The 13,488-nt window shown below is 35.8% G+C and overlaps 2 protein-coding genes across 2 annotated transcripts; one reads left to right on the forward strand and one right to left on the reverse strand.

The window, feature by feature from the left end:
* Positions 1-489: 489 nt before the first annotated feature.
* Positions 490-9,975, forward strand: LOC141604666 (phragmoplastin DRP1C). The gene is made up of 16 exons (XM_074423111.1): positions 490-879; positions 2,325-2,388; positions 2,493-2,597; positions 4,413-4,514; positions 4,834-4,884; positions 5,018-5,079; positions 6,047-6,137; positions 6,249-6,313; positions 6,419-6,613; positions 6,742-6,861; positions 6,949-7,019; positions 7,272-7,497; positions 7,950-8,000; positions 8,430-8,670; positions 9,088-9,227; positions 9,558-9,975. The coding sequence occupies exons 1-16, from the start codon at positions 748-750 to the stop codon at positions 9,684-9,686; spliced, it is 1,845 nt and encodes a 614-aa protein (XP_074279212.1). The 5' UTR covers positions 490-747; the 3' UTR covers positions 9,687-9,975.
* Positions 9,848-11,308, reverse strand: LOC141604668 (uncharacterized). The gene is made up of 2 exons (XM_074423112.1): positions 10,892-11,308; positions 9,848-10,281 (listed from the first exon to the last, which is right to left on the reverse strand). The coding sequence occupies exons 1-2, from the start codon at positions 11,210-11,212 to the stop codon at positions 10,102-10,104; spliced, it is 501 nt and encodes a 166-aa protein (XP_074279213.1). The 5' UTR covers positions 11,213-11,308; the 3' UTR covers positions 9,848-10,101.
* Between the last annotated feature and the right edge of the window lie 2,180 nt (positions 11,309-13,488).

Raw genomic sequence — 13,488 nt, forward strand, 5'->3', positions numbered from 1 at the left:
TAATTGATGAAAATGAATTTGATAGAGTATGAGGGTTAAATTGAGTTTTATGAATGGGTAAGAGTGGAGAAAAGGTTGAAGAAGGGGTAGTTTTGTTTTTTCAAGTCAAAAATTGGGCTTCGGTGTTAATTGGTACTAACTTTTAACCGAACCAATGATTATTATGTAGCGATTTTAAACTTTTTTACCTTGGTAGCGATTCTCAAAAAGTGGATTCTTTTCAGAATAAAAAAAAAAAAACGCTAAAAAATATTACCCATTCCAATATTTTCATTTGCAGGGAAGGAAAAAACATGATACATGATACACATACACCGAGTATATACCCAAATCTCGTCCGGTTAATCGGCTACATTAGCTTCAAGCAAATTCGTTTGGGTCAATTCAGGTTTCAGGTTGGTCCTTAGTTTGAGTATCGAGTTGGATACGGACCGTGTCTTTCGAAGCGGATCAGTTTTATCGGGTTTATACCCAATTCCCATCCGGTTAGTCGGCTACGCAGTACGCACCAATATATTTTTTTTAAAAAAAAAAAATCGAAAGATTTCAAAAGAAAGAGCGTACGAACTACGAACTAGTCTCATTTTTTGCAATTTCTTCTTCATTTCTTTCATCTTCTCATACACGGATCTTCAACCTTTTATTACAATCTTTAAATCTGAAAACATCGTTTTCTTTTCTTTAATTCAGATCTATTTGATTACATTTACCAATATCATATTATTGCGTTGAAAAAAAGCTTTAAAAATGGCAACAATGGAGAGTTTGATTGGATTAGTAAACAAAATACAAAGGGCTTGTACTGTTCTTGGAGATCATGGTGGTGAAGGTCTTTCTCTTTGGGAAGCTCTTCCTACTGTTGCTGTTGTTGGTGGTCAGGTTAAATTCTTCATCTTTTTTTTATTGTTTTTTAAAATTTAATTTATTGTTTTTTGTTTTGTTTTGTTGGGTAATGTAGTTGAAATGTTTAATAGATTTGAAATGTTTGTGAAAGTTTGGAAATTGTGAATTGGGTATTGATCTAGATTGGAAAATATGAGTTGGGTATCGAACACGGTTTTAGATGATGATTCATGTCGGTCGACCCCAAATTGTTTTGGGATTGAGGCTTTGATGTTGCTGGTAATGTAGTGCAATGGCTTTGATATGGTTGTTTAATGATGGAATTTGTGATTTGAGTATTGATCTATATTGGAAAATATGAATTGGGTATTAAACAAGATTGGATTTTGTGAGATGGGTAATGTAGAGACGGTTTTAAATGATGATTCATGTCGGACGACACCATATCATTTTGTGATTGAGGCTTTGATGTTGTTGGTAATGTAGTGTTGAGCTTTGATATGTTTGTTAATGATTGGGTTTTGTGAATTGGGTAGTGATCTAGATTTGGAAATAAGAGTTAGATATTAAACAATATTGGATTTTGTGGAATGGGTAATGTAGAGACGGTTTCAAATGATGATTTATGTCGGCCGACACCATATCATTTTGGGATTGAGGCTTTGATGTTGGTAATGTAGTGTTGAGCTTTGATATGTTTGTTAATGATTGGATATTGTGAATAGGTTAGTGATCTAGATTTGGAGGATAAACATGATTGGATTTTGTGAGATTGGTAATGTAGAAATGGGTAGCCGTGGAGGGTTTGAAATGATGATTTTTGTCGGTAGACCCCAAAACATTTTGGGAGTAAGGCGATGATGTTGTTGGTAATGTAGTGCAATAGCTTTGATATGTTTGTTAATGATTGGAAATTGTGAATTTGGTATTGATCTTGATTAGGAAATATGAACTGGGTATTTTCCATAATTGGATTTTGTTTTGGTAATGTAGTCTAAGAGCTTAAATTGTTTGTAAATGATTGGAAAATATGAAGTGGGTATTTTACAAAATTGGATATTCCTAGATGGGTAGTTAATGTAATTGCTTGTTGTGGAAGGAAACCTGAGAAGGTGTTTACCCGTTTAGGTTGAAAGGTGATTGGAGTTTAAGCTCTGTGTTTGTGGTTAGAATCGCAATGTGGGGATATTTAGTGTTGATGAAGATTAATTTTGAAATAGTCGGTTTATAGATGTCAACAACTCAACATAGTATTAAATCTCGCTAAATGGGGCCAGTCTTGCCTCAAATTGCGGTAAAATGTGTTCACGGTGATCTTCAAAACCTTAACAAAATGGTCGCATTTCTGTGTTTGCGGCCATGATTTGGTCATCATGTCAAAGTAGGAAATAGGAAAGTATGTATTGAAAAAAGGATTTGGTTTATTTTAGTGATTGAATATCTGACGTTTTTGATGGTTTGGTGTGTTGAATGACATTCAGAGTTCTGGGAAATCATCTGTGTTGGAAAGTATTGTTGGGAGAGATTTTCTTCCTCGTGGATCTGGTAAGGCTTTTCATTGATGTTATGGTCTGTGAATTGTAAAATGATCAGTTCTACCAAGTATTACAGATAATCTAGGTTAAAGTTCGTTTTCTTATCATGTTAAGGTATTGTAACGCGGCGACCATTGGTCCTTCAGCTTCACAAGACTGAAAGTGGAAGTGAATATGCAGAGTTTCTCCATGCTCCAAAGAAAAGGTTTGGCGATTTCGGTACGTTACTTCTTTGCAACCTTGTGAATTGTCTCTTAGATGGTAGTTGTTGTTCACTCAACTGTTCTCTTTTACTCCTTTTACAGATTTGGCTGTTAGTATAATCAAGAATTGTGTCCTGTCTAGTTTTTGATGAGCTGTTTCTATTACTATATGCTATTGTAACGGAATACTAAATGAGTTTTAGATAGTCCTTCCAGAGAAGAGTTTTATTCTCAGTGACTGGCTTAGAGGTGTTGATTGGATCTCATAATGATACTTGTCCCGTCCCAGATTCTGTTTTCTGTGTTACCCAGTCAGTTGGATGTCAATTTTTTTTTTTTTTTTTTTTTTTTTTTTTAAATTTGTTAGCAGAGATTCCTTTTATTAGGTTAGTTTGATTAGACACCATCCTTGACCCTAACTCAACGCTTTTACTCGTAACATGCCTCCGTAACGCTGGCTTTTTATAAAGGAAGATTCGTTGGGAATATTTTTGTAAATAGCTTTGCTTTGCCATGCCTTGCCTGCGATGTCATCTGTTGCTTGTAGCTTTACGGTACAAGAGTTCTTAAATTACTACGGTTTACATAACTATTTGAAATTGTGTATTTTAAGACTCTTAACATTTGGTATGAGATACCAGTATGCAAACCCCTAATTTCATTGCCAAGGGTGTTAAATTGGCATCCCTCCCGAGGTTCATCCCATTCTTTTATGAATTTTTTGGTGTGTTTTGTATGTTTCCTCATTGGTGAGTGGATGAATATGGTAGGAGACGTCTTAGGCTGAGACTGTATTTTGTCATGTGACTCAAGTTCATTAACCAATTTCCAACTGCAATATGCAAACGGCAAACCGCGTACCATGTAGCTCCCATCCATTAATTTTAGGTATTGATTGTTTCCAAGGCTTGAAAATCAGTTGCCAAAAGCAATTCGCAGAAAATCCTTCAAGGCTTATTCTACCCTTTATTGACCGAGTAATCGCCGTTTTTGTTCTCTACTATTGTGAGCACTGAGGAGTAATTAAGATCATTTTCTTTTCTCTCATAACAGCAGACATACTACCATGGTATGGACATGGTTCTTACGTGCTCCATAGTCTTGACCAAGCTTCATTGCCACTGATGATAGTAAACAGCCAAACCATCCATATTACAAATTATATATTCATTTCTGATACAAATAGCCATAGAAATCTATGTAGCACATTGATGAACCATAAGCATAGAATTAGACTACAATTTCTGATTACACCAGCAATTAGTTTGAATGGCATGTTTAATCTGAGCAAATTGGTCAATAGAATTTTTTTGGCAATAAATATTCTGAATTGAACTGTTCATGAGTATTTTAAGTTAACATATAGGAGCAAGTTAGGAATGTGATTTATAATACCATATTACCTGGAAGAAAATTTGTCATCAAAATCGTTACCTTAGTGTCTTAAGAGCCTCATCTTTGACGGGGTTAGAGGGGGAGGGTTGTAACTTGTATGTATACGACTTTACCATCCTGAGAATAACTTTTACTTCTGGCTGATGTGGTAAACCTTTTGGGATTAATAACTCTTACTTCTGGCTGTGGCTGATGAGGTAACCTGTGGGCTGAGCCCTTGAGGCACCAGGGTAACATCTTTCTTGTTGTTATTGTATATTTGTGGGTTCATTTTGGTTGGCTATACAACCATTCAATTTACATTTTACGTTTTCTGTTCATCTCCCTGCCTTTGATGGCATTATTATCCGCATTGATTTAAATAACTGTTATGGCTTTTGAACAGTTTGCTTTTGTGGTTATGGTGGTGATAAACATTTGTTTTATGCTTATGCAGCTGCCGTACGTAAAGAAATTGCCGATGAAACTGACCGTATAACTGGAAAAACTAAAGCAATTTCAAATATCCCCATCCACCTGAGCATCTATTCACCACACGGTATGCATCTCAACTGACAGTTGTAATTAATGCATTAACATTGTCTACTGATTTTCAGTGAAGTGCTTATATTTCTCTCAGTGAAGTTCTTGTCCATTATTATATGCGACATTTTAAGACCATTTTTGCTTCTCGGTAGTAGTCAGATAGGATGGGAATTTATTTAGAATTGCTATTTGCTCCTGGAGTCTTCGGTAATGGGTTCTTTTGGAAAGTGAATGGATTAGCCTAGCCCTCTGCTATTCGTCGTCGTTAAAATTTTGTCATTATTCGATTTGTTTCTCTATCTTTACTGATTTTTAGTTGGGTTCTTCTGCAGTTGTGAACTTGACACTTATTGATCTTCCAGGGTTAACAAAGGTTGCTGTAGGTAATTTCCTTGACATTACTCAAAATAGAAGAATTATATCACTTGTCATGTTTGTTGCTGAGATTGCATTCTGATCACCTAATTTTCTTGTAAAAGTAGTTTGAATAATATAATAATGCTTGGCTTTATGCAGAGGGACAACAAGAAAGTATTGTTCAAGATATTGAGAACATGGTCCGCAATTATGTAGAGAAGGTGAGGAAATTTTTAGCTTATTAGGATATTAGGAAACACCTGATGAAATTTGTTTGTCTCGAGTATTCGTGCTCCTATTTGCTGCTGAATTGATCATCTTCTAAAAACTCTCTTCCTCGTTATATTTCTATTCTGAAGTGGGCTATCAGATCTCATGATGCATAGTATGAGCTTCTTGCTTCCTGCTATATCTCGATGAGCAAGGATCAGTTATTCAGATTTTTAGCGTGGCAAATCGTATTTAGTTGGTTCTGTACTACTGACTGTAGTCGCATCTCCAATGTTAAAACTTGGTTTTCTTGTTGGGGATCAAACCAAAAGATATGTTCTATGGATGTGTTGGATCTCCTTTCGCTCCCTGTTCCTCCTGAGGGTCAACTTTCTTCCTTTTCTTCTCATCCCTGACCTTCTTCCTCCTTCCCCGACGACCTCCACTGCTGGCCTTCATCCCATTTCCCTTCTCACAATCTCGTTTCTGACTCCTCAGTTCAACCGAACAAAATCTCAGATTCACAACAAAAAAATGACTTGAGTACAAAAACCATGGTCACCACATACCATAGTATTTAACGGGAATATCTGGTTTAATGTGTGATTGAGACCGGTGGTGTTGTGTCCAGTGGGGAATTGGGGATGGTGATGAGTTTGGCGGTCGTGGCTTTGTGGATTAGTGTTTTAACTTTTAAGTATGTTGGGATAAATCGTAATATGGACTCTATGGTACTCATTTGCCTTATTAAGTTTTATATTCATGTTCATAAGAATTGTGACCGTATATAGTTAGAAGAACACAAAATTATAGGGGGAGTTTTTCGTATGATTCTTTGCTCTTGTGCTCACTTGCTACTGAATCATAACGTGCGATTAATTTCCGATCTTAATATGATCGAATTATTAGTTGAACCAAATGTTTTGCTTCAGTGTTCCTACTTAGCTCTCATTTTTTTTTTTCTCTTTTGCTTTACAGCCCAACTGTATTATCCTGGCTATTTCTCCTGCTAATCAAGATATAGCCACATCAGATGCTATAAAACTTGCTAGAGAAGTTGACCCATCGGGTAACCCAATTTCATTTGTCCTTTAACATTGAAACAACTTGAAAATTTTAACACACCGTCTCGAATCTAGGATTTTAGGCTTGTTATTCACGCTTTCTCTTTCTTCTGCAGGGGAAAGGACTTTTGGAGTTCTGACTAAACTTGATTTAATGGACCAAGGAACCAATGCCCTGGAGGTATGTATACCTCTTGTCGTATGATTATTGGATATTGGTTATTTACGAGGATAGTTTTTCCGCCTCAAAAATAAAATGTTAAATGGATTATGTCTAATGTAATAGGTTCTTGAAGGACGATCATATCGATTACAACATCCCTGGGTTGGTATAGTCAATCGTTCACAAGCGGACATCAACAAAAATGTCGATATAAATTCTGCTCGTAGGAAGGAGAGAGAGTATTTCGACTCTAGTCCAGAATATTCTCATTTGGCTCATAAGATGGGTTCTGAGTATTTGGCAAAGCTTTTATCTAGGGTAAGCATTGTCCTTTGATGTACCAGCTACTTTTAATCTGTTTTCGTTCGTGCATTTATATTCCTTAAATTTTATAAATTGTTCATTGGCAAAAACTGATGTTGATGGTTCATTTTCTTTTCAACCAGCATTTGGAGGTTGTTATTAGACAGAAAATACCTAGTATCATTGCCCTCATCAACAAGTCAATTGATGAAATCAATGCTGAGTTGGACCGTATTGGCAGACCTGTTGCAGCTGATGGAGGGGTAACTTTGCAGTTCCACATGATTTAGCTCTCTATTAATGGTGGTTTGTATATTCATAAACTAAAATTTCTTTCCTTATATATTCAGGCCCAGCTTTATACCATATTGGAAATGTGCCGTGCTTTTGATAAAGTTTTCAAGGAGCATCTTGATGGAGGGTAATTTTCTTGATCTTTTTTAGTCAACTTATGCTGTAGATGTAAATGAAACGCCTTTCGTCAGGTTCTCCTTAGATTGTATCACTTGGTGATGTCAGTTTACATCTTAAAGTACTATAATACAGAGCAGTACTTTCCACAACTTGTGCTTTTCGACTCTCATGCCCAGTGTAGATTAATACTCAGTGTAGCTCCAAATAAAAGATTCTCTCTATTACTGTCTTGAAATCTTCAAACTAAAAACTCTTTCAGGCGGCCGGGTGGTGATCGCATTTATGGGGTTTTTGACCACCAACTGCCAGCTGCTATGAAGAAGCTCCCTCTTGACCGCCATCTTTCAACATCAAATGTCCGAAAAGTTGTAGCAGAAGCTGATGGTTACCAGCCCCATCTGATTGCACCCGAGCAAGGAATCAGAAGACTCATTGATGGGTCTCTTGTATATTTTAAAGGCCCAGCTGAAGCAACAGTTGATGCAGTAATTCTCCTAACTTCTCATTTTCTACATGATAATGGAAATGTTATGATTTTTTACTGGAATATTTTGCAATAGTGGTAGGATTTTACGTAAATAAGAGGGGGAATAGCTTTAGAAGAAATATTTTATTTGAAACTCCGGGTAACTTATCAGTTGAGATTTACAGACTAATCAAGTTTATCCACTAATTAGAATATACTTTGTATAATTACTTAAGATTCTTGCTTATGATACCGTTTATATTTACCACGGAGTTGTGTCGTGTTATAATCTTATGCCCAATAAATGGTTTACATAGGAAGCCTGTTGCTAAATTTTGTTTTCGAAGTAAGAATGTGTGTGTTACATATCATTTGCCACGAGTAGGGCCATTTACATGGGTTTGCTATATTAATTGCTTCGAAGCTCTTGTGCTACTTGAAGATAACATCGTGCATATGTGTCCTTCACAGGTGCACCTCATACTCAAAGAACTTGTGAGGAAGTCAATAGCTGCAACACTGGTGAGAATTACTAAAAACCTTGTTTGATTTTTAGCGTTTCTTTCCAATTCTTCCTATGTTGGATGGGTTAGAAATGTGGATGGGAGGGAGGGGGAAGGGACAGGAAAGGGAGCCTTGGTGTTTCTTCGAAAATCATTCCTATGCTTGCGGTAGTTTAAGTTGGCGTATAGGGCGAAAATGGATCCATTTCCCTCGAACCTAATTTACTAATCAAACAAGGGAATATGTTCCTCCCGCGTCCCCTTTAGATCCAGCCGCATCCAAGCAATGCGTTTTTGGTTATCGAGACACCTCAATAAGTCTTTCAGGGCAGAGAGTCAGGGAGAGTAGCTCGACATGCTGAGAAACTCTTTTTAAACATCGTAAGAATTGTTTCTTCGCAACACTACCAAAGGTTCTGTCTAACTGATATTTTCTGCTAAATTTTAGGAGCTTAAGAGATTCCCATCTCTCCAGAGTGATATTGCGGCTGCTTCAAACGAATCTTTGGAAAAATTCCGTGATGAAAGCAGGAAGACGGTGCTGCGTTTAGTGGAAATGGAGTCTACTTATCTAACAGTGGAGTTTTTCAGGAAACTTCAGATGGAACCAGAAAAGACCCCTGGTAATCAACCAGGACAACCAAGTCCAAATGCAGATCGTTACACTGATAATCATCTCAGAAGGATCGGTAAGTTTGCTGTTCTTGAGAAGGAAAACAATCTTAAAGTTTCTTGAGTGTCAGTAATGATGTATTTATTGCCTTTCTTTAACGGTGGCAAACGACCAAAAGCTAGCTCATGTGTGCATTCTGTAAACCCTATGTTCTTCCGAAACCACCACATCAAGTTAGCCACCTTTATTATCAGGGTGATATGCTCGGATTAGGGAAGCATAATGTAAGGTGCAATTGTTCCCGCAAGGGTTTGAAACTACGGCCAATGAGTTATTAGTCTATGCTTTAACCAACTGAGCCAATCCTATCCCGACACTTTTTAGTTTATTGTTTTCGAACTATTGCAGCAATTTTTTTTTTTTTTTTTTCGCAAATTGGTCTTCTGACATAAATAACATGAACAATGTAATATGGCTGTGTTTTGTTTTTCAGGTTCGAATGTCTCTGCTTATGTCGGCATGGTTTGTGACACATTGAAGAATTCAATTCCGAAGGCAGTTGTTCATTGCCAAGTCAAGGAGGCCAAAAGAGCACTTCTTAACCAATTCTATGTTAACATTGGTAGACGAGAGGTAATTATGCAACCAATTAGTCTCACTATAGACGGATATATCCATCTAAAGTGAAAGACGGGTCAAATATGCTTAATGTGGTGACATTTTTGGGCCCCACCATGCAACTTGTTGCTTGTCTTATGCTTAAAGTGGGTGGATATTTGGCTCGTCTATAACTATAGACGGATATCTCCCGTCTATAATGAGAATTTGTGTTATGCAACTCAGTTTCAATTTTTGTGATCGGTTTCTTCCTTGTCCTTTGTTTGCGTCTTTGCTTTATTTGTACCACGTGCTGCTGTGTCCTCGTTTTGTAACAGTAGTACATGTAATTCTGCTTATATGCAGAAAGAACAACTTAGTGCCATGTTAGACGAGGATCCCGCACTGATGTCCAGAAGAGAGTCGTTAGCAAAGAGGTTAGCTTTGTACAAGTCTGCAAGAGACGATATTGATGCAGTGGCATGGAATAAGTGAAAATAACAACGGGGATTGATTTTAGGCCACGGGTGGACTCATCTGCTGTTCGCATAGTTTTGTGCTTTACGAGGTTCTCATTCTACTGATATTTTTACGATTGTAATTCTTTTTACACACAAAAATGACTCTTTCGACGCTTCTCTTATGAAGAAGACGTTTAAAGAAGATATGAGGTAGCATTATTTGTGACTGTTGGCAGAGTATTTTCTGCGATATACGACACCATGTTCACAGCTTGTAATGATACAAAAGATTTACCAAGTTAAAACCAGTTGATATTTAGCCAGTTTGGTGGTAAGTCGACCTTTACAGCTAATACCTGTCTGATGCGCGATCTTTGCTAAATTATGAAGTTATCTGCTAAATTGCAGAAATATCGAATGGACTGAGTAAACTGAAATGTCTGTCATTACTAAATAGTCGAGATACGACTTCTAAAGCTCTCCCATGTCAAACCTTTTTCTATATAATCGATGTTGGTGGGATCGAAAGGACCTCTAATCCGGTCTATCGACTTGATCACAGCTCTTTGTGGCAGCACACTCTTGGATAGGTCTGGTGATGTCCTATAGCTCAAGCATGATGAATAACCCTACAAAAATACCATTGTAATTTGTCATTAAGTTCAAATTATCGTCACATTTTCACGTCTCATCTTGTATCACACTGTATTCTACTTTTGACACGTCATCCACTTAATATAATCAACACAATTTTTATACTTCTGAACGATAGATTATATAACACAAGATGAAACGTGGAAATGAGACAGATGATCTGCCCTCGTTATTTATTCGTATTCTACTTTTGACACGTCATCCACTTAATATAATCAACACAATCTTTTATACTTCAGAACGATAGATTATATGACACAAGATGAAACATGGAAATGAGACAAATAATCTGCCCTCGTATTCTACTTTTGACACGTCATCCACTTAATATAATCAACACAATCTTTTATACTTCAGAACAATAGATTGACACAAGATGAAACACGGAAATGAGACAGATGATCTGCCCTCGTTATCTATTCGTATTCTACTTTTGACACGTCATCCACTTAATATAATCAACACAATTTTTTATATTTCAGAACGATAGATTATATGACACAAGATGAAACACGGAAATGAGACAGATGATCTGCCCTCGTTATCTATTCGGAGTTAAAGAAGAGGTGGATAAAAGATAATGACCTTAAAGATGAGGACCTCAACTTCTTGATCATCAACCAAAGCAGTCACAAGAAGAGCTTCTTCTCTATTTGACTGACTATATAATTCCAATATCCCAATTTCTTCATTATAACCAAAATCTTCATTTTCATCCTCAATATCAATTCTTGCTCTTCTTCTAGCTTTACAACAACTTACGTCGATTCGGCTTTCGAAACTACTAATGACCTTCAAATTATTCCTCCTGATGCAATGCACTTGTGCATGGGTGGTGGTTGTTGTTGTTGTTAGAGGTGAAAAATGAAGAATATGGCATAGCTTGTAAGAATAATTGAGCAACATAAGGCAAAACTATGTTAAAATAGATGTGATTAAAATGCTGTGTACCTAATTCCACTACTTGTGTGGTTCAAAAAAAGAAGATAAGTTTTTGGTGGTTTGTTTAGTTTATAAAAAGATAGTATAGTATTTTCTCATTATTAAATTGGGTTGGATATCGAAATAGGTGAAAAAAATGGTTTATTTTTTTGTGTGTTATTTGTCCCACATTGAAAAATAATGTAGGTGTGGTAAATATACTACACATAAATAGTTGAATTATCCCAAATCAGAAAATTATCATAAGGTAGGGTATCCTAAAAATTAAATAATATTTTTTGATGTAAAAAATAAAATGGAGAATCTTTTAATTATTATAATATTTATTTCCTATATTATATTCAAGTGATGTTTCTAATTTTTATAAAAAAACTTTTACATTTCATTTGGCAAAAAAATATCGTTAAAAAAAATTATGAAAATAACATAATTTGATTCGTGGTAAAAATATTATCATTAGCGTAAAGATTTCATATAATTTGTATATATATAAAATTGTGTACCACATTGAAAAAGAATGTCCACATCGAAAGATTAACATAAGATGTGGTGGTCTTATAATTATAAATATGAGGCATCCTTGAACTTAGATATCAACCCAACATCTTTTGCGTCTCTTAAATAAGATGTTTTGACTTTTGATCATATCTAAATAAATGATTAGACATAAGATAATATTAAGACCTTATAACCATTTTTGTTACTAAGTTAATTTCCTCGTTGCAACGCACATGCATTTAAACTAGTTTCACATGAAATGGTAATTCATGTGAATTGCATAAAAAGTGTTTGGTTGACATATGGGCATTGAAATTCATGTTGGAAGTTATGTGGGAATTGCCACTTACCTTGGGGGCTAGATAAGTGACTTCCTCCATAATGGAGGAACTTAAATTATATGGGAAGTTCCATTTTCCAGATTTTGGCAACCAAACAAGTACATTATATCGCAATTCATGGGATTTTCAAAATTCCATGAATTTAAAGAGTAACCAAACAAGCCCTGAGTACTCTAATTTGTTGCTAATTCTCTGCTTTGTCTTTCAGTTTAATTTTCATCACTACGACACATGTTAGAAACCTGAACACATGTTAAAAAACACAGTTATTTTAATTAAGTTATGTTAATCCCATTGATTAAGCTAACATATGTAATCATTTGGTTTGGCCGAGTAAGGTGAGAATAAGGTCGAGTTTTAAATCCATTTTGATAAGAGCATCTCCAATGGTTTATGTTTAGGGACTTGCTTGCAATATTTACAAAATTATAAGCATGTAGCTTACCATTGGAGTGGGAAAATTCAAGAGTAGTTTGCAAGCATGTAGCTTTGTCAAGCTACATGGCTTGGTTTTTAAAGAAAAAAGCTAAATTATCCTATTGGATGAAAATAAGAATGTGGATCCATGCAAGCTACAAGATGTTGTAGTCCGTCATTGGAGCGGTACGTAGCTGAAAAGCAGCGTAGCTTGAAAAATCGATTTGGCAAATCAAGCTACATCATATTGTAGTTGTCCATTGGAGTTGCTCTAAGGAGAGACTCAAATGACAAATATCCTAAGAGGATATCTAATAAAATCAGGCCGTGACGTCCTTTAACCGCTTTCATCTCGTTTTTTTAGTAGATCTCCCTTAAAATGGAAATAAGTTTATATGAGAAAATTTCAATATTTTGTAACAAAAAGTGACCAACTAATGATAAAATCTTAAAAACTAAAGAATAAAACATTGACGGAAATGATCACATTTTATCGTAAAACGGTCACATTTTATCCGTCTTATTGTTAGGTCTAAAACAATAATTTGACTTTGGCGTATAGTCTTCCAAAAAACTCTTAGGGGTTGTTTGGTTGTCACTTAGAAAACATGGGCATTGGAAAATCCCATGATTTTGAAAAACATGGGTTATTTGATTGCCATAAATTTTGGAAAATGTAGGAATTAGAACTTCCCAGGAACTTCCAATGTCTACATGATGTAGGAAGCTGCTTACCTACTCTCCCCCTTGGTCATTGGAAGTTTTGGTAAACGCGAGCTTTTCAATTTTGATGGTTTGTACTTTGTAGGATGGGCCGGGAATAGAACACAAAAAGAGTAAAAGCGAAGAGATGATTAAAACTTTACAACGACGGAAAACCTCCATAAATGGCACTCAATAACTAAATTGTAGTACCAATAATTCAACAAAAGGTAGAAATTTCAACCTCTCACATTAAATGGTTTTGTTTGCCTATTATATTTT

The sequence above is a fragment of the Silene latifolia genome, chromosome 10 (assembly GCF_048544455.1).
Source record: "Silene latifolia isolate original U9 population chromosome 10, ASM4854445v1, whole genome shotgun sequence".
Classification (NCBI taxonomy): Eukaryota; Viridiplantae; Streptophyta; class Magnoliopsida; order Caryophyllales; family Caryophyllaceae; genus Silene; species Silene latifolia.